The sequence below is a fragment of the Chaetodon trifascialis genome, chromosome 10 (assembly GCF_039877785.1).
Source record: "Chaetodon trifascialis isolate fChaTrf1 chromosome 10, fChaTrf1.hap1, whole genome shotgun sequence".
Taxonomy (NCBI): domain Eukaryota; kingdom Metazoa; phylum Chordata; class Actinopteri; order Chaetodontiformes; family Chaetodontidae; genus Chaetodon; species Chaetodon trifascialis.
In genome coordinates, this window is record NC_092065.1 from 24,405,030 (window position 1) to 24,425,373 (window position 20,344).

The window sequence follows — 20,344 nt, forward strand, 5'->3', positions numbered from 1 at the left end:
GTTTGTGTACATTGAGGTCTGAAGCCAGAGGGGATTTGGAGTATGTAGGCACATGTTAATGAAAAGTCATAATTTACTGGTGTAGTAACGTCTGGGAGTTCCCTTTAAATACAAAGTCCTCAGCAGATCCTTTTATAGCAGTGGAATCGACTCCGTCCGGCCCCTTGGAAAGGGATGGAGGAAGGGTGGAAGGGGTGGCAGAAGGGTGGCGAGCCCACACAGTCCGAGGCAGCGCTGCAAGTCAGAAAACGACCGTTCATATCTTCCACTGCCCTGCCCTTCCCCTCGCTCACCTCCCCGCCATCAGCCTGGCACTGGACAACCAGGGAGCTTGAAGATGGAAGAACGCGCCTCTCGCCGCCCTCTATGAAAACATGTCACTTTGAAAGCATGCAGTGATTTGATGCTACATGTTGGAGAGGCTTGTGAGCTGCACACTTCATTCCACTGCGAGCGCTTTGGCCGCTTTGTAGCGCAGTGAATTCTTAAAGGGGCTGTGACTTACACCTTAGTCCACAGGATTCTTGATATATTTTCTCCTTATTTAGTTTCTAATATAGTAATAAGTTATTCCTCCATCATACTCATGCTTTGTTTTTTCAGTTACAATGTTATTATCACCAAATGTCCTGTAGAATATATGACCCTGATGTTTTTAATGTCACTTATTTCATTAGCTTTTAATTGCTCTTCCATGTACATCAGAATGCTTAACATACTCTGAATAACCTCTCAGATAAAGGCAGTGTCGGTGGAACTGAGTCACCTTTGCCCTTATTTCCACTGTGGATTAACAAGCAGTCTGTATCTGGGTAGTTAATCTAAATGAGAACATTACAGCCCATTTGCAGCTGATATTAATATAATCAGGTGAAGGGTAGCAATGGTGCTGTCCAGGTTCTGTCTTTAGAACCCTTTTAGAAGGGAGTCATCTAACAGTTTTTACCATTGCTCTAAATAAGTACACTATGTATATTAAACTATATGGGAATAATGCCTGTGCTTAACACTGTGCTAACAGATAATGGTTCTAACCGTACAGATCTAACCATTAGTTAGTTAAACTGCCTACAAACACACAGCCTGCCTTTTCTCCCCGTGGCATAAGTGCAGTAACACAATAACAGGCTGTGGCTGTGCCTTGTCTCTTTTCATACATGTGTCAGGACAGCTTGTCTTGTCTCATCGCTTGTTTCTCCACATTTTTAGCTTTCCATGTTAGCTGCCAACAGATTTCTTGTATGTGCTGAGTAAGCATTGCATTGTAGCTTTGTTTAGTTTGAAAACTCAGAACTGCTGATTGTTCCAGCAGTAAGTGTTTCATTCCATTTCTCTGGAAATCTTTGCTTTCATTTGAACGCCTCTTCTAACCTCATCTCCCGTTTCGCTCCTGCAGGACTATGCGGACACGGAGCTGCTGCTGTCCAGGGCTAATGTGGATCAGGCTGCCCTGCTGTCTTATGCCCGTGAGGCTGCCGACTTCTCCACCAACCACCAGCTGCCCACTCTGGACTTTGCCATCAACCACTACGGCCAGCCCGACGTAGCCATGTTCGACTTCACCTGCATGTACGCTTCAGAGAATGCCGCCATGGTGCGCCAACGCCACGGCCACAAGCTGCTGGTGGCGCTCGTGGGCGACAGCCTGTTGGAGGTGAGAGACGGCAGAAGGTTTCAAAGCTTTCCATGAGACTGAACTGGTGAAGTTGTTCTTTGCCTCTCTGTCCTGCCCCTTTTGGTTTTTTTATATCCTTGGTTCTTCTGTGGCCATATTTGGTTGTTGAATGTGGTGTTTGCTCCTGTCTCCAGCCCTTCTGGCCCATGGGCACTGGCATCGCCCGAGGTTTCCTGGCAGCCATGGACTCGGGGTGGATGGTGAGAAGCTGGGCTCAGGGAAAAACCCCTCTTGAGGTGCTGGCTGAGAGGTGAGGGTGTGGAGACACTGATGCATACACAGCGACACTGACCCTCACGTTGTACTCACATTCAGAAACACACACACACACACACACACACACACACACACACACACACACACACACACACACACACACACACACACACACACACACACACACACACACACGTTCTCTCTCTTCAAACGCACCCTTTTATCTTTAAGTGTTTTACCAGGAAGTGTGCCTGTATTTGATTTGACACATCAGTCCCACCTCTGCTGGTACTAACAGGATAAGAGGCTCTCTTCAGAACTGAATGTGACATTTTGATAACGATGTAATTATGTTTTCTTAATCTATTACCGTGGGGCAGCACGGTGGAGCAGCAGGTAGTGCGCGTGCCTCACAGCAAGAAGGTCACTGGTTCGATCCCCGGGTCGGGCCTTTCTGTGTGAAGTTTGCATGTTCTTCCTGTGCATGTGTGGGTTCTCCGGGCGCTCCGGCTTCCTCCCACAGACCAAAAACATGCTCATTAGGTTAATTGGTGACTCTAAATTGTCCTTAGGTGTGAGGGTGAATGGTTGTCTGTCTCTATATGTTGCCCTGCAATCGACTGGCGACCGGTTCAGGGTGTACCCCGCATCTCGCCTGTTGACAGCTGGGATAGGCTCCAGCCCCCCCGCAACCCCCGAAAGGGATAGTCGACAATATACACATAGTAGACAATGGATGGATGGATGGAATCTATTGCTGTAATTTCTGTCTGTATTTTCCTCCCACCAAGAAGGCTCTGCTGACACAGTGCATGGGAGTATGTTTCATTTATTCCTCTTTGCTTCAGGGAAAGTATATACCGTCTACTCCCCCAAACCACGCCAGAAAACGTCAGTAAGAACTTCAGTCAGTACAGCGTGGATCCCACCACACGTTACCCCAACATCAGCCTTAACTTCCTCAAGCCCAGCCAGGTGAGTGCGAGAGCCGACACATCGCAGGTGCATTGCTTTTGTTTTTGTGAAACAGTCGTTCTTCATGGGATTCTTCATGTGTTGTAATCATGTGTACGTTGCAGATGAGGCACCTCTGTGACACAGGGGAGTCCAGGGAAATGCGCATTGAAATTGAGAATGTGATCAACTCGTCAGCGCCGAAGTTATCCAGGAATGGTTTGTATCTCTTACGTGTTTAAAAAAGGGAGACCGTAAACTGTTTTCAAAGACGTGCTTTTTGCTGCAATCACTGTTGCTGAAATGTAATAACGAACTATTTTCACTCTTAGACTATTGCCTGCTTGACAAGCAGTTGCAAGGTAACACAAAGTCCAAATACATGGCGTTGCTTTTGAGGTTCCTAGTTTTAACAGTTTTGAGGTTTACCTGCTTTGTGCTCATGAATGAATAATGTGCAATGAACAGTGGAATGATGGAACTTGTGGATGGACTGTTTGCAGCCTCTGGATTTTTTTTGCGTGCACTAACTCAGTCATTGATGCTCTCATTCGAGCTCCCTGGTTGTGTTCAACGTTTAAAGGTTTCCTGTGAGTTCTGCACTCCCTCCTAACCTCTCCTTTGCATCCCTTTCCTCCCTTACATCAGTTCTCACGGGTCATGAGAACATTCTCATCGTAATACTTCCTCATTGGCTGGTTAAAACTGGTACTAACGTGGATGATGAGGATGACAAAACTTTATGATCCCATGCTCAGTCTTGCCTGACCAAGCCACGCGATTGCCCAGCAAGAGATATGTAGTGCTGCCGAGAAACAGTTTATATTTCTTCCCCTGTTTAATCCAGATTCTGTTCAACCTGCTGCTTTTCCATCAAGCCTGTAATTTTCCCACTCTGCCACACCAGAGTCCATAGCTCGATCCAGTAAGCTGCTGAGCTGGTGCCAGAGACAAACGGAGGGGTACAAGAATGTCAACGTAATGGACCTTACTATGTCTTGGAAGAGCGGCCTGGCTCTGTGCGCCCTCATTGACCGATACAGACCAGATCTAATGTGAGTATGAAAGGAATACATGCACAAACTCTGCCCGTTATGGTTAGAGTGAAAGGGTTAAAACTGCTGCAGTGCCTGGAATGACTGGCCTGCTGTGTTTATGTGAGTTTGTTGGTTGCAAATGATGTTTATTGTCTGGTTGGGACCTTGGTTTGGAGTCGTATATCACTGTAAATTAGGTGACAGCTACCGGTCATAATGGCCTCTTGGGTCCCTGAAGGGGGCCCTCCTTATATCCTTGCTTTCCCTCCCACACACACACAAACACTCTCCTTAACCTCATACACTCTATAAACAACACAGTCTCCATCCGCATTGTCTAATGTAGTTTGTTGTCCTCTTGAGGCAACGTGGCAATTAACATTATAAGCTATTAGTGTGTGTGACCTGGTGTAACCTTTACCAAGTTGTGCTCTGCTGCCTCTGATAGGCCAGATGATGGGAGGCAGGGAGGGAGGGTGATGCATGGACAAGACGGACGGTTAAGAGCGACTGAGTCGAGGATGGACTTCGGGCCTGATGTTCTAATGCTAATGCTTTTAAATGGACTGCGTGTGCAGCTGAGGTGTATCGATGACCCATGTTAATGGTGTTTTCAGCTGCACTGTAATGACATTTACAGTAATGCCTTCCACAACATGTACAGAAGCCTGCTGTTCAGAAATGCTTTCTCATCAGTGTTTAAAGTGGGCTCACTGTCAGCTAATGTCCGTTCTATCCAAAGCTGCTGGATAGATGTTGGTGGAAAATATTGATTTGTTGTTTTTTTGAGTTTTGCTGACTAATCACAAAGTGAGACAGATGTTCTTCATTGATTCGGTGTGCAGGATAATCAAGAATCCTCAGTTATGTTGAAGTTATCGTAGGCATGTCATGTCGAATCACAGGAGCTCACCAGTCGTGATGTGTGGATTGTATTAAAGACGTTCAAAGCTGCAGTAATCAGTGTTCTTATATTAATGATGGATCAAATGAGTTCATTGTTTTTACAGCCCGCAGCTTTTCTGCTTTAGTCACTGCTATCAATGGCTGTTTCCAGCCACAACAGGCAGCTGTTTTTCGAGGAAAAGCTCTAAAAACCACAGACAAAGCGAGCGATCAGCTGGTGAACATAGTGGAGCATTTAGCAGCTAAAGAGCTTAATATTTCCTGAGGAGCTGATGGGAACCAAAACAGGCCTCAAAGGAGAGCTGGACCTGGACAGTACATTGTTCAAGGAATCACAACCCAATCTGATACCAGAAGTCAGCTAAATTCAGCAGACAGTGTCTTTATTCATGTTACATTTACAGGAACAGCAGACATTATAACTGCTGAGATGAATACTTCATGCTTTTTGAGCAGTTTAGCCTGTTCTGTTTGTCACTGCGTTCACCACCTGTCCTCTTCCTCCTCCTCCTCTTCCTCACTCAGTGACTTTGATTCCCTGGACGAGCGGGACCAGGAGAAGAACAACCAGTTGGGCTTTGACGTGGCCGAGAGGGAATTTGGCATCTCGCCCTGCATGACTGGCAAGGAGATGTCTTCTGTGGTAGAGCCAGACAAACTCTCCATGGTCATGTATCTCAGCCAGTTCTATGAGATGTTTAAGGACACAGTGCCACCTAGAGGTGAGAGTGGGTGATGCAGTGCTGCTGCTTCTTCTGCAGGGTGTCTGTTGTCTTCTCACAGATGCTGCGAAAACATAATTACCCATAATCCCGAGAGGATTTAAAGTGCCTTTTCATGCTTTTAATCTTCTTTTTTTCTTTGTGGTTTTCTGCTCAGATAACCACAACTTGAGTCCTGAGGAGAAGGCAGCACTGATAGCCAGCACCAAGTCTCCCATCTCCTTCCTTAGCAAGCTTGGTCAGAGCATAGCAATTTCCAGGAAGCGAAATCCAAAGGTCGGTGTCTGAGAAGTGCTCGTATGAACCCTGTGATTCTTCTTGAATCATCAAAATGGCATTTGATCATTGCAGTAGGGGTGAAAATAACCCTTGATGTGTCATCAACAGGACAAAAAAGAAAAGGATGTTGACGGTTTGGGGAAGAGAAGGAAAACCAGCCAGTCTGAAGATGTGAGTGTTTCTGACAGCAAAGCGTCTCAGATGTTGAGCTTCTGATCATCGTTTTGAGCAGCCGGTCCAACCAGAACAGGCTAATTAAGCCCAGTAGACTGACAGCAACAGGCGAACATTTTCACTGTTTTCCTGCTTTCTCACAGGAGGAGGTATCCAGGAGCGGTCGTGACGACAGGCCGTCTGTTCCAGCTATCATGACAGAGAGAAAAATGGACTCCTCCACCGTGGGGAACCACAACAAAGTCAAGGTCATGGCCACCCAGCTGCTCGCCAAGTTTGAGGAGAACGCTCCAGCGCAGCATACGGGACTCAAACGACAGGTATGGAGGAAGTCACATGCTTCATGCTGCGATTCTCAGACTTTCTGGACATCACGGGGGTTCAGAACAGTTTGCATGCTCACTGTAGTTTGTTTCTCCTTTCGCGTGGCGGGGCCTCTAGTCTCATGATGGACGAGCTGTAGGCCACTGTCTTAATGAGCTGAGGTCCAGAATGCTAATACTGGTCAGGCTGGGTATTGTTCCTGGCTCATGTAGGTGGTCTCACAATGCTGACTGGGCCCGGAGGGCTCGGGTGAATTGGTTCACAGAGCTTTGGTTTGCTTGCTGCTGAGAGTGGGAGGGAAGAGTGGGCCACGGGGACACTACACAGCATTGTTGAAGGAGAGAAAGACAACTCTCAACTGTTGCTGTTTGAGAAAATGTGTGTGTGTAACTGTGTGATGGAATAGGCACTTCTGATTTGAATTTTCTTTTATATTAAAGCTTCTGTTTTGGACCTCAGAAGTCCATGAAAATAGCTACTTATATGATTATTTTAGTACAAAATGTAAGTTAGTAATTGAAAGGTTTGTGGGAAGGCTTTTATAAAGGCTAAAGAGTGTAGCAGGTGCTTGGCTAGAGGTACTTTATACACACTATTTGTTTCTTTCCTCTCTTTCCATCTATTATTGATGTGTGTTTTGCATTCTGTTTATTGTATAATGTCTGTAAGTGCTATTACTACAGAGCTCTCAGCACGCTCTTCCTATGACTCTCTGTCATTCCCTTTTGTGTTTTGAATACATATTTCCCAACCACTGTGACTCCATCCAACCATGATTCACTTCCTTCATTCTCTTCTTTTCTCTCTTGTTTCCACCTCCCATCATGGACGATTTCATGATGCCTTGCATGGTTATTCGGCCTTTTACTGGTCCCTGTCACTCATCTTTATCCGACCACAAAGGGGGAGTCTCTGCCCAATCTGGACCGCCTTTTGCCCCCCACTCTGCCTCAAACCCCTGTGAATGAGCCAGTGTACCTGGCACCCGTCCCAGCATGGAGAAAGGTAAAGAGTGGAACTTCTCCCCATAGAGACTAACAACTAGTCTCATCTAACCATGTGTCCCTGTGGTGTGTCATAGTGGGGGAAGCTGCTTTGTGTTGACCTGCACTAGTCTGAGCCTCACCTTCTCCGTAACAATCTGCAGATCTGTTGTGTGACATTTAGAGGAATTCGCTCGATAACTCCTGTTGCGTGTTTTAACAAAAACTGTGCGTGTTTTTAACTTCTCAATGGAATAGCTGTGCAGCTCTGTGTGTGTGTTCTTGTGAGAGACTCACGAGAGTGTGACGCCGTCGTGGTTTCCCCTCTTCTCCTGTCCCGCTTCAGAGACGCACACAGCAGCAGGAGCAGCTGAGCATTCGCTACAAAGAAATGATCAAGTGTCAGACACTGCCCAACAGAGGGGAGCAGGTACGGTTAGCTATTCTGGCCCGGTAGTCCTCCAGCTGCTTTCACATCCCATTAAGTCCAGATTCACCACCCCGCAGATAGAGATGGATTGGTGTTTCAGTCCAGAAGCAAGCAGCGGGGAGGTAGCCTCAACAAGCCAGACGGCATTTCCTGAGCTCATTATACATTATTTTGCTGAGCTAAATAAGCCCCACGCAGATCAATCAGCGAAATATGGGGAGTGTTCAGACGGTCTCCCGACTCCACGACAGCTTAGACTTTGATACAAATATGAAATGACACAGGATTCAGCCGCTGCACTGCATCAGGTCGGCAGTTACCAGATTCACATTTCTATTTTTGTGTATTATATTTGCAAAGAGCAGTGGCAAGCGGTGGGTTTGTTTAGTCAGATGTAGGAAGGCTTTATTCATGTTAAAAATGCAACCGTACACAGTGACATGATGCATGATCAGAAAGTGCTAACAGGCTAGGGATTGTTACCTAGCTGCAGTGTTTTAAACACAAAAAGCAAGAGCTTTTGTTAGTTAGTAAGTTACCTTACATAGATTTCCTAAACAAAGCTCTCTTTACATTAATTTTTCTCACCAAAAAAAGCTTTATGTGTATCGACAGACCTTTCAAATGCATTTTCTTCCCATATGTCTGCTGTCTTGTTGCCTTTTCTGCTGCTTTTCTATGACCAGAGAGCTCCAGTAGTTCAGCGTTCCCTAGTTAAACCTGCTGTTTTGCTAGCCGCCAGCCCGGCTCGTAGGTGTGTCGAACTGTTGCTCACTGAGAAATCCGATCCAGTGCTTCGTCCACTCTACCAGCCTCAGCAGAAGACCGTCCTGCTGTGCTGCTCTCATGTGAATAACCGAGTCAGCACAGTTAAGCGCCAGCGTTCTCCTGCCGATGCTTTGAAAGTTGTCTTTTTGTCTTGTGACTAGATTAAGCATTTGCCGCACAGACACTGATTTAAAGCTTCAGACTTTCCTGTTTTATGGGATTTAATTCACTGGTGCTCTTAACGTCCTCTCACTGCACAGTAAGCCTGTAGCTGCAGAGTAAATCTTGATAATCCTAAGTACTTCTCTACGCAGTGTTCGGGATATTCTCTTTAAGCCACTCTTATATTCAGTGGTCATTTTTGTATATTGGAAAACTTTTGCTTGTGCTCTCGTCATAAAGTTAATCTCTCTTCATGCCTTGTCCTTAGGATTTTCTTGCACCCGTGGAATATGTGTACTGAATTGTGTGTGTGCCAGTGTGTCAAGACATCGCACTAATTCAATTAACCGAGCTGTTTATTAAGCCGCACTGAGTGTGTATGCAAATATTTTTAGATACAACTCCACCTCTTATTTGCACAAAGCATTCAAATGTGTTATCCTATTATTTATTGCACCAATGAAGAGCATGAAGCATTTCTACTCTTAGCAGTAGCTCGTCATTTTCACCCCCATCGCTGTCATCTTCCGCTGAATCTGCTGTTCCTGTCCCTCATCTCTCAAGGCCAGAAGTGGCGCAGACCAGCAGTCCAGCTCGGGCTCTCGGAGCTGCCCAAAGAAAACCATTCTGCTCCCTTCTTCCTCCTCCACTTCCTCGCTCTCTCTTCACTCAGAGGTGACACATAGTCTGCTGTATCTGTCTGTTTGCATCTGTGTATCTGTGCCACGAAGCCACTGCAAACCCATCTCCTGACCCCCCCCCCCCCCCCCCCGGCTCCCCTCTCTGTTCTCTAAAAGCACCCTTTCTAATTACCTCTGCTCTACCTCAGATTTGACCTCTCCTGTGTGTAGCTCAGATAGAAACAGAACACTTCATTTCCTCACATGAACTTCCTGGAGAGGTTAAAGTATTGTTTAGTTCCCGTGAGTGGGTTGTGTGTCATTATCTGAGGAGCTGCTTATTTTCATGCTGAAGGGTATGTTGTTGGGATGTGACGGCTTGTAAATAGATGCAGACTCAGGGGGCCTTGGTTAGTTTTAATTTATTGTCAGGCACCATCATAACAAGCTGTTCTCTAATACGTAAATCAACAGCTCCTTTTTTAAGAATCTGTTTATCCCCGATGCGAACCAAAGTGTTAATTTGGTACGTTTCTGCTCATTTCTGCCTTCAAGCGTTTGTGTAAAAATCCGGAGGAAGAGGAACTTGAATACTACGAGATGCCTCTGAAATACGGGGTAGAGTAAATGAATGATTGCATGAGTTTCGGCTTGTCACTGCTCTCACCGTTGTTTTGTGGTTGGCATTTTTTTTTTTAATGAGATACTGGTTGGAGTTGCTGTAAACAGACTTGTTTGTGGAAAAAAAAACAAACCAACATCATCATTAAGTCTCATTAGGGCTCCCTTGGCAGGAGTGGAAGCCGCTGCACCTGACAGACCCAGGAGCCATTCACATACCTGGTATACAGGAGAGGGCTGAGCGCCTCATCTCCAGGTTTAAGGGCAAAGCTGACAGGCCACCAAAGGTGAACACCATGCATGGATTCCTGTGTTGCATCATCAAGTTTTATTGGATACAGTTCTTGGCCTGTATGTCAAGAACATGCTGTTGGCGTGTATGTTTACACATCCTCCTAAGTCTAATTCCATCGTTTAACCATTCCGCTTTTCTCCCTGGAGCCTAAGAAAAAGCCATCCGGTTTGTTTTTAGAGCAGTGGAAGTTGTCCCGCGGCCTGACTCAGAGTCCTCATGCACAGCTGTCCTCCCCTGACTCCTCCAGAAAGGTTCGGATTTGCTGCTGGTGACTGAGACTCTTAACACATCACTCCCTGTCGTACTGAGAAATCACCTCTTCTGGAAGTTCTCACTTTTTGACAGTGCTTGAAAGATCGGTCAAGCCAGTTCAGTTTGTGTTTATTTATCTCTAGTCTGTTGTGTTAGTATTTCTGCTAGTTAGCCTGACTAACTGCAGGGCATCGCTTTCATAGCTTGCTCGCTCAGGCTTACATTACTGCATAAATGAAAGGCTGCCAGCTGGAACTATGAAAACAATGACTAACAAACCATTACCACAATGACTAGCTTTTTGGAAAGAAGGTTATTTTTGAAAACTACTGAATAGGCAGAGAATAAGTACAGTTTCCTCCTTGTGAATCCCTTTTCTGACTGAATCATCTGTTTCTCTCCAGGAGCCTGCAAGGCCTCTGCGATCTGACGATAAAATGCCCTTATATGTGCTTAGTATTCAGGAGAGGGCCGAGCAGCTTGCCTCTCAGTTTGAGGGCAAGCCAGTGGGACCACAGGTGAAACTTCCCCATTAACACAGAAAGCTTATTATCACATATACTTTGGAGTTTTGCCCAGTCGGTCAATTTGACCTTTTTACACCAAAATCTTCTTTGTATCCCCTGCAAGTTGTTGGCATTGTTAGTTTAGCATGTCCACATACATAGCTTGAGTGGCTAATTTTGACTGCCGGGGAGATGACAAAGTTTTTAAAAGTGAAAGAGATGTGAATATAAACTGTTCACACTGTTGGATTAATGAGATTTTATTTTAAAACGGTGTCAAAGTACAGTTACTGTAAACACAAGAAGAATTTTTACCTCAATAGTATCTGAGCTAACTGACTACTTAGCAGTTTAAGCTAACGTGGAAGAAGAGGGAAAGACTTCGCTAACAGCTAAGAGAAAACATGACTAACTTTGATAGTACTTTGATGGATGCAGATACAGGAGTATTCTTAAAAAGTAGAAACATTAAGAACATGGCCACAGTGAGTAAAAACTACAAGTACACTGTAGCTTACTAATTCTTAGCAATAGATGCTAAAGCGTTAGCATAGAGCAGGACAGGGAATGAAGCACTCCAACCAAAACTGCTTTCATAGCTTTATTCCAGAAAATAGTATGAAACAGATGTTTGAAAACTGTGAACTAAGTTACTGTCCTCTATCCGTCCTTTATGTGGAGCCTAAGAAAAAACCCTCGCGTTTTTTTATGGAACAATGGCACCTGGCCCGAGCCCAGTCTCCCCCCGATTCGCCCTCCTCCTCCTCTGACACCTTGAGACAGGTAGTTCTTTCATGGCGGCGAGGAGTGGAGTGTGGTGACCCTAACACACAACACCCACACCTGGTCTTTAAGGAGGCTGCATCGTCACTTCATAACAGAAGTTGCTTAATGTGAGCTCATCTGAGACCTGCTTTAAAGCTCCAGTGTGCAGGATTTCGGAAGATTTATTGGAAGATATGTAATGTAATTTATGTTTTCATTAGTGTATAATCACCTGAAAGTACAGTAGCCCACAGCAGACAAACCAAACACTGGCTTTAGAGAGCACCTTTTTTGCGGGGGTCGTTCAGTTGGGTGCAGTCTGCTGCCTCGCCACTAGATGCCACAAAATCCTAAACACTGGACCTTTAAAAGCTGTCTGCTTGTGAAGTATTAACAAACTCATTTGCATCCTGGTAATTATTCACTGAAGTTTGTGATTAGTTTGTTGTTGTGTAATCAGTCCGTGTGACTGTGCCTCTATCTGAACAGATATCAGAACATTCTTAGCTGGGTTGTGCTTGAACTCAATTATAATTCCCCAGATCTGTTTCGTCGAGGAAGTCCCTAGCAGCCAAAAATCTCATCTAGTGTAATTCCCACGTTGACAAACTCGGCTCCTGCTGTGGCGGAGTAATGGCTTTGCAGTGCAGTGGGACTGCAGCACAGCAGAGAACGCTCAAACATCATCCACAGCAATGGTTTGCATGGCTTAGGTTTGCCTCATATTACATGTGGCCTCAATTCTTTCCCTGCAGAGGATAACTGATCTTGTTTTGAGTTTGGATGGATTGAGAGCTAATCCCGGTGTCGATTCATGCAGGATTTAACTGAAGACGGTTTCGTATGCAACATCGACATATCAAACCAGTCTGAACGGTTCTTCCCTGCATTTTCTTTTGTTCATAGTTATTGCTCGATTTATAATGCGACAGTGCGGTGTGACTTTCTGTGTGTGTGTGTGTGAATGAAAAACGCATGATTGCTTTTCTTGAGTGTGTAAGTAGTCTTCATTAGCAGTGAAGTTGTCATCTTTCAAAGCTGATGTCATTTTCCTATGCCCGAAATTGAGAGCAGAAGTTATTTTATCGGCTTTGGAGTTTGTTTTTTCTGAGCTATGTTTGGTTTTAGGTGGCACATTTTAACACTTGATCGATTAAGCACGGAAACACTGCTTTGTCATGTCTAAACGTCCGTGTCGGACACTGCTGTTTGTGAACACCTCTTGTGCTTCAGCTCTTGTTAGTATGCCAGTCGATCTCCTCACACACTCCTCCTTCTGTTTTTCATATTAACTTTCCTTTTCGTCTATCATGTTCTAATGTTTGTCCACCTGTCTTTTTTCCCCCTAACGCTGTTGATAGCGCTATGTACGGATGTACACAGGTGGAGTTAGCTCATTGGCTGAACAGATAGCCAATCAGCTTCCGTCTCAGGAAGATCCTAAGCCCCTACCTGAGAAGAGGGATTCGGTAAGCATGCTGTCCCTGTGGTCGTAGGCACGAGGCAGCACAGATGAAAGCGCTGACATGCCAGAGAGTGTTGTTTTCTTGTATTTCCTCCACAGTGATGTGCTGCTCTCACACTGATCTGTTAGCTTTCTGTCAGTTTAACATTAATCCACCTCCCTTTAGCTGTAGAGTGTGCGTTTGCTCAACAAGTAACTGCAGTTTGGGATCCTTTTGTGTTTGACTTTCTGATCAGTAACCGCTGACTTGCTCTGTTGTGGTGTTGTTCTTAGGTTGTATAGTAGCTCAATAGCAGGCATACATGGACAATGGCCTGGTGTGCGAGCTCGTGGTTTGATGTCACCTAAACCTTTGCTGGATTGAAGCCTCTCCTTGCATCGCCTTTATTGTTTCCTAACGACTGATCCAAGCTCTCTCTTTCCGCAGGGCTCCCTCCGAAAAGAGTTCCCCGTCAACATCGGCGGCAGCGATGTGTGCTTCTTCTGTCGAAAGCGCGTCTATGTGATGGAGAGGCTGAGTGCAGAGGGGAAGTTCTTCCATCGCAGCTGCTTCAAGTGCGACTACTGCGGCACGACGCTACGACTGTCCTCCTACGCCTTTGATGTGGAGGATGGTAGGATTAAGATAACTTTTCTCTGTGATTGCTCCATTGATGTCCCGTCTGTCATCAAGTTCCTAAACATCGACTTTGAACTGAACTGCAGTGTAATGTGAATAAAGAGCAAGTGTAAGCTCGAAAATGCTTATGCATTTTAAAACCATCATCTGTGGAATTTGCAGATGTGCGACTCCAGTGGTTGTATGATAAGAGGGATAAGGGCACACCTCTCATGAGCTGAAAGCCACACATACACTGCACTGAGTTTCTGCAGGCTTGTCTCAATTTTGTGGTAATTCAGAGCTTTAAAGACATTCTGTGACATTGCATTTGGTTGACCCCAGAGCTGAGTTCAGCCTCACGAGTCCATATTTTTTCTGTCTGGGAGGTGTCTGTTGTGCTGGAGGACAGGCAGCAGTTTGTTCATCCGGACAGAGTAGCTGTTTTTCAGAGATAGCCGTGGGACTGAAACCCACTGACGGTCTGAGCTGAGACAGAGGACTTTTTTTTTTCTTTTTAAATAACAAATACACTGTCTGTTTCTGCAGAACAGATAGAGCCGATGGACTCCGTGAGGTGAAACTCGTAGAATATGCAGTTCGTGTGGTTATTTATGCTGTCAATTTATTTGTGTTTCTGTGTCTGCCTCCTTTTTCTTGCAGGGAAATTTTACTGCAAGCCCCACTACTGCTACCGTCTGTCTGGCTATGCTCAGAGAAAGAGGCCTGCTCCCTCCCCGGCTCCAGTTCCTGCTAAGGTACCCCTTTTTGTTTACGCATTGAAATCCTGGTGGAAATCAGGGTTATGAAGAAATTAATTGTTTGGTTTATCTTCAAAACGCAGTGCTTGGGCAGGAGCACGAGTGTGAACATGTGGGAATCAGGTGGCGTATCGAGTCTGGGGCTCTGACCTTCCAAGAGCGCTTGTGTCTTCCAACACTTTGCTGTGTTTGACATCATCTGCCTCTCCATCTTTGCAGGAGAACCAGGCGCCCCAAACCCCTACGGCGACCGTGGATGCCCCCGGAAGGGCGGTGGCAGCGGCAGCCCCCTCGGCCGAGCTCCAGCCCTCAGGTACCCCACTTTGCTCTCTTGCTGTGGTGGCTGCGCCCTGCCGTCTGGCCATGGGCGTGGGAGTCCTGCTGCGTACCCTCTGCCGCACGCTCTCCTGGACCTGCCACCAGGTGGCACACAACCCCTTAGACTCTCCCTTCCTGTGTACCTACTGCATCTACCTCTTCTGCTGTTTCACCATCAATGTCCTGCTCAACCTCCTCTAGCATGACTCTCTTGTCCCTCCTTTGTTCCCTTCCTCCCTTCCTTTCACTCTTCTGCTCACTAATGTCAGTGGGATTGTATAGACTTAGCCGATTGTGTCGACTCACTGAGCCTGAGGAGCGCTCATGTAACTCTTGTGATTCTTCGTCTCAGTGACTGATTTATTTCTTGAAGATGCAGCATTCTTTCTCTTTCTGTCAGAAGCCATGTTCTGACTTGTGATTGGCCGAGGCCGTTAAAGCAGCGCTCTGGCAGCATCGTTGTAGAAATGAATGGTGCATCTTAAATTCATTAATTTTCCTTGGCTTGGAAATTAAAAATAAGAGTTGGACAGACTTCTTTCTCGTCTGCTCTCCAGGCAGCAATATTAATCATTTCTTTAACTCTCCTGTACAGCTTCCTATTCAGATTTTATCGTTTGTTGTGGCGGTAATGTGCCAGCTTTCTTAACTCCAAATATCAGTTCAGATTTGGCATTTAGCAGCGCATTCAGTGAACTGCTTCCCTGCCTGTCTTTTAATGAAAAGCCAAGCTTTATTATTTTGTGATTGTAACCTCTAGTGGCCTGTGACTGCTGTCTTTTAGCTCGACCTCCTCCTGTGTGACGTGTTTCTTTAAAGCCTGCTTTGTGATGTGTTTCTTTCTCTCTGTAAGCTGTTTTGCACCTACAGTATCCCTCTTACTGAAACTCACCACACTGTGAAGTGCCTGTATCAGTGCTTTGTGAGCTTTACCTTTCCCCCTCCTATCAGAGCAGCTTAAAACTGAGAGCTCTACTAGTGCTTGAATTCGTGCCTGTGATTGGTTCTCTTGTGATTTTCCTCCTGCATCCCTCAACCTCTCACCCCCTGACAGACTGCTGCTAAGACTCACTTGTGTTTGCTCAATATAGTGAATATTTACCAAATTAAGTGCATTGCATATTATTATCAAATATAATCAATAAGACTAGAAGGAGCATAACAGAACAGGCCGGTGAGATTCACAGAAAAGGATTTATTGGACTTAATTTAAGTGTAGGCCTGCTGCATCGTGTGGCAAGTATAGTGTTATCAATCAAAGCTATTGCTCATAAATACTGTAATATTACTATAAATGTAACGTAACATAAATTCAAGAGAATAGTAAAATGAAAGAATTACTAAAGATGGACGACATGGAAAGATATTATTACAATAACCAAAAGATGCATATCATCATATCTGCTAAATCGTGTGTTGCATAGATCAAGTTTACCTACATAGTAAAGTCAAACTGAAAACTAAATGTTTGTATTTAGTCATTAGAGTATAACTTTTGAAATTCCTAATAATTAATGATGTTTATTGTTTGAAATATCAAAGATTGGAAAGCTGAAATCAGTGCAAATTGCGTTTTGTTAGCTCATGGGTGGCTTTAGCTTTTAATTTAAAGACCTGATGGAAGTTGAGGTTTAAAGTGATTGGGGAGTTTTCTTCACAGCTGTCTCAGCCATGTTGCCTTGTTTAGATGCTAAAAGGAAACCGTCGCATCCGTTTGACCACAATCCAGATATCACACATTCACCGTCACACCCGTCCTTTTATAGAGGGATTTACGCCAGGGTCGTTGTTTATGGAGCCAGTCATTGTGTCCTGATTGGAGCTGTGGAACAAGCGTAGGATAACATGGAAAATACTATGCCCATTTAAATTTGAAAGGGAAATTTTGGACATAAAACGCAGTTTTAAGATTTGCTTCTTAGGACGGGAAAAAGGCAAGGCAACAATCTTGTACCGATAACTGAAGTATCATGGAACTATTTTAGAGTGTTAAACTTATTTGTGTTTGTTGATACTATTTGCTGTAGGATTATAATCTAATGCAATAAATCCAGTTATAGATCTTAAATTGGTGTGTCCTTGTCAGTTTGTCCTTTAAAAAAGTTGCTTTGGTGTAGTGGGAGTAAATGGGGTTAAGTGGTTGGATGTGTGATGGATTTAATGCTGCTAGCCTGACATGTTCACACACAAACATTGCCAGGATTTCACAAATAGTGACACAGTGAATTTGATTTGGGCCAGTTCATTCCCACATATAGACGAAAGGCTTAGACTTGCTCTATTGATCAGTCCTGCATGGCTCCTGCACTGCAGAGGGTTTTCTTCTTCTCCGCTCCTCTCCGCTGTTGCACCAACCTGATTCTCAGTTGCATTTTTTCTGCTCTCTCTCTCCTCTGCCAACCCCCAGTACCAGAGGTCAACGGCCTGCAGGAGCCCAGCTTAGCGAAACGTCTGCGTGGAACTCCTGAACGCATCGAGTTGGAGAACTACCGTCTGTCGCTGCAGCGGGAGGAGGAGCTGGAGGAGGTGCCGGAGGAGACGCTGGCGGAGCATAATCTCAGCAGTGTGCTGGACAAGGCCACAGATGCTGACCTGGGCTCCAGGTAAGAGCAGAGAGCCACTGAGACTGAGCACTTTTTATATATCATCCATTATTGATTAGTCTATTAGGTCTATAGAATGTAAGTAAATAGCAAAAGAAGGCCATCATCAGAGCACAGAGCCCATAAACTGTCCTGTTTTTGTTAGGCTAAAACCCAAAGATATTCACTTTGCTATCACAGAAGAGGGTGAAAACCATAACATATTCACACTGGAGAGGTTGAAACCAATGATTTTTTTGTAAACACACACATAGATATCAAACACGGTACATATTTAATAGTTAAATATCAGTCAAGTTCATCAGGCAGGGGATAAATTCACTGTTAGTGTTGACAGTGCAGAGGTGGATTACTTTTATTTTGAACCAATATTTTATCCTTTATCTCCCTCCCTCTGTAGAAGTTTATGCAAAGATCACTTGTTTTGCTTAAAGAAATGCTTAATTCAGTAACAGCAGGAGAACCTGGAAAATGCAAAATCTTATAAACCATAAGATGTAAAGTCATCCAGTGAAATACAGCTGGAAAACTGTAGAAGTTCATTTCTTTGCTGACATTGTCGGCATTCTTTTCCAACAGTAGCTCAGAGTCAGACATGGAGGAGGAGGATGAGCAGGAGCAGGAGGAGGTGGAGGTGGACGTGGAGGTGGAGCAGCAACCTACCAGCCCGTCAGACCTCGGCGGCGTTCCCTGGAGGGAGGCCGTAGAGCTCCACGCCAAACTGAGGGGCGACCCTGGCGAGGAGGACGAGGGCGAGGCTCCGGCTGACGCAGCCAGCAGAGACGGGGAAGTAGATGAGGAGGAGGAGGAAGAGGACGAGGAGGACGATGAAGATGAGGATGAAGAGGATGAGGAGTCAAGCGATGGTAAGTTTTTTTCTCGTTGTCGGTGTGATTGCAGCACATACTGGTAGTTTGTTTTTTCCTGTGGCGTATGTTAGCACCCTGTCCAGACTCTGTTTCCTGTGAAGTGGCACTGTCTCAAACACGCTTTTCCTCATCCTTTCTTTCTTTCCTCCCTCTCCATCCCCTCCTCTTCATTACTTCTCCCTGTCTCCACTGTGTCTGCGTGTGCTTCCGTATGTGTGTATCTGGACGTGGGTTTTTCTTGTGTTGGGCATCTGTCTCCCCCTGCTGGCAGAGGGGGATTACTGCCCCTGGGATAGAGAGCTCCAGTCAGGCCTTTGGCTGGAGAAGCACCTCAGAGACGAAGAGGATGTTGGTACATTTAAAGGTAGCAGCAGCAGCGGTGCCTGTGGATGTGTTTGCAGTATCTTTGAGTGTGAAATTTAAACCTGGCTGGTTTGGTTCTTTTTTAAGGATTTCCACAATAAGAGTGTGGCTTTTACTTTTCTGTTGTCTTTGGTTGCAGTTATGTTTTTAAAGGATTTTGTGTTTGCGAGTTTCTTTGAAAGAGTTTCCGCGAGTCTCATCCCTTTTAACCTGTTCAATCCCTCCGTTTGTTTGTGCTTTTATACTAATCTGATCCTGTAAATGTTAGAGGTTTTTGTCCCCCCCCCCCCCCCCCCCCCAGGCGCTGCAGGTTCTGTGTTGGGTGGCAGAACTGGTCTTAACCAATGAATGTTACTTCTCTAACGTTTTATCTTTTATGGTTTGACTTTTTGCAGTGTAGTGCATGCAGCCTCCCTCCACCGTGCTACACTGATGATGTTTATAATGCCATTGTATTCTAACTGTCTCTCTACCTTCTCTTTCATTTTTGTCCTGTCTTTTCTCTCCTACCAAATTTCTCTACCTTTCCGGCACAACTGCCTTCCTCTCTCTTTATTTGTCTCTGATCTCCTGGTTCACACACAACTTCACCACAACTGCGAAAACACTACACCATATGCTGACACCCCCATTTAGCCAGGAACCTACAGATCCAACAGGTTCTGCAGCCTGTGGATCCTCAGGCCATTCCAGATTTGGTGAGAACGCACCTGGACTCTGAGGGAGACAAGGATGGCCAGGCGGCCTCAGCCTCCCAACCCTCTGAGCTCACGCAGCCCTCCTCCACAGGTAACCCACCCAGAGGAGCTGAACACCTGGGATTTGGACTGTAGGCCTCACAGAGTTAAGGATCAGGGTGTCTCATTTCACCAGTGTGGCTGCTGCTGTTCTGTTTGTCTGCGTCTGCCACAGGAGGAGCCGGCTCCCCCAACTAACCCACCTGTTTTGTTTCATTTTCTCTGATTTTGTACATTTTTGTCACATTGCTTTTGTTTCTTGGAATGTCTAATTGTGTGTTCAGTCTTTTAATTTTTCATTCAGATTCGCTGTCGGTCCTCTGGGGTGAATTTAAAATTCGTCAGCCATGTCCCAGTGCGTCATATAACCTCCCTTGTCAGTTCTTTTGATTTTGTTCTGCTTTGTTCTTTTGTGTTCTGCTATGTTCTTTCCCATGTGCCTAATTTAATTTACTGTTATTTCCCTGCCATCTATCCCTTGTTGTTCTGTATCCTCTGGTTTGAACGTAGCCCCTGCCCACACATCCGCCCGACACGAGGCAGTGAGAGTCTGGTTGGAGTCCATGTCTGGAGGTAGCACAGACTTAAAAGGGATCACGGCATCCCGTCTTAGACTCTATCCGCTGGCATTTTTCTGGAGCATGCAGAAACACATGCAGAGACCAGCACACTCACAAGCATGCATGCTGTAACGCTGTTACACTCAAGAGTTCTGCTCTCTTGGGGTCAGATCAACAGCTGTGTTTCACCTCTCACTTCCCAACCTCTCATCAAACTCTTCAAACTTCCAAAATATCTATTTTCTCTTTACTCACATAGTACATTGTACTGCAGCGTAATGCATTCCAGAGACAGATCGAGGCTTGAAAACACTCAGTGTTTCTTGCTCTGATGGGTGATGCGTGAGATATTTCACTATTGCTGCTGTTACACTTTTGGAC

At 45.3% G+C, this 20,344-nt stretch overlaps 1 protein-coding gene across 3 annotated transcripts in view; it reads left to right on the top strand.

Moving 5' to 3' along the window:
• Nucleotides 1-20,344, top strand: part of mical3a (microtubule associated monooxygenase, calponin and LIM domain containing 3a) — a 91,865-nt gene that overhangs the window by 48,970 nt on the left and 22,551 nt on the right. For 2 of the 3 annotated variants that reach the window (XM_070972807.1, XM_070972806.1), the window contains exons 8-19: nucleotides 1,397-1,654; nucleotides 1,810-1,925; nucleotides 2,740-2,866; nucleotides 2,971-3,064; nucleotides 3,753-3,900; nucleotides 5,314-5,510; nucleotides 5,668-5,786; nucleotides 5,898-5,960; nucleotides 6,107-6,283; nucleotides 13,582-13,768; nucleotides 14,416-14,510; nucleotides 14,733-16,899. In XM_070972807.1, coding sequence (XP_070828908.1) covers nucleotides 1,397-1,654; nucleotides 1,810-1,925; nucleotides 2,740-2,866; nucleotides 2,971-3,064; nucleotides 3,753-3,900; nucleotides 5,314-5,510; nucleotides 5,668-5,786; nucleotides 5,898-5,960; nucleotides 6,107-6,283; nucleotides 13,582-13,768; nucleotides 14,416-14,510; nucleotides 14,733-15,032 — 1,881 coding nt within the window. In that variant the 3' untranslated portion in view covers nucleotides 15,033-16,899. Of the gene's footprint in view, nucleotides 1-1,396; nucleotides 1,655-1,809; nucleotides 1,926-2,739; nucleotides 2,867-2,970; nucleotides 3,065-3,177; nucleotides 3,208-3,752; nucleotides 3,901-5,313; nucleotides 5,511-5,667; nucleotides 5,787-5,897; nucleotides 5,961-6,106; nucleotides 6,284-7,190; nucleotides 7,293-9,194; nucleotides 9,306-9,805; nucleotides 9,869-10,044; nucleotides 10,159-10,312; nucleotides 10,418-10,822; nucleotides 10,937-11,605; nucleotides 11,708-13,050; nucleotides 13,159-13,581; nucleotides 13,769-14,415; nucleotides 14,511-14,732; nucleotides 16,900-17,238; nucleotides 17,435-18,013; nucleotides 18,301-18,574; nucleotides 18,668-19,302; nucleotides 19,456-20,344 lie in introns of those variants that run through there. The other variant, XM_070972808.1, reaches the window with a different exon arrangement.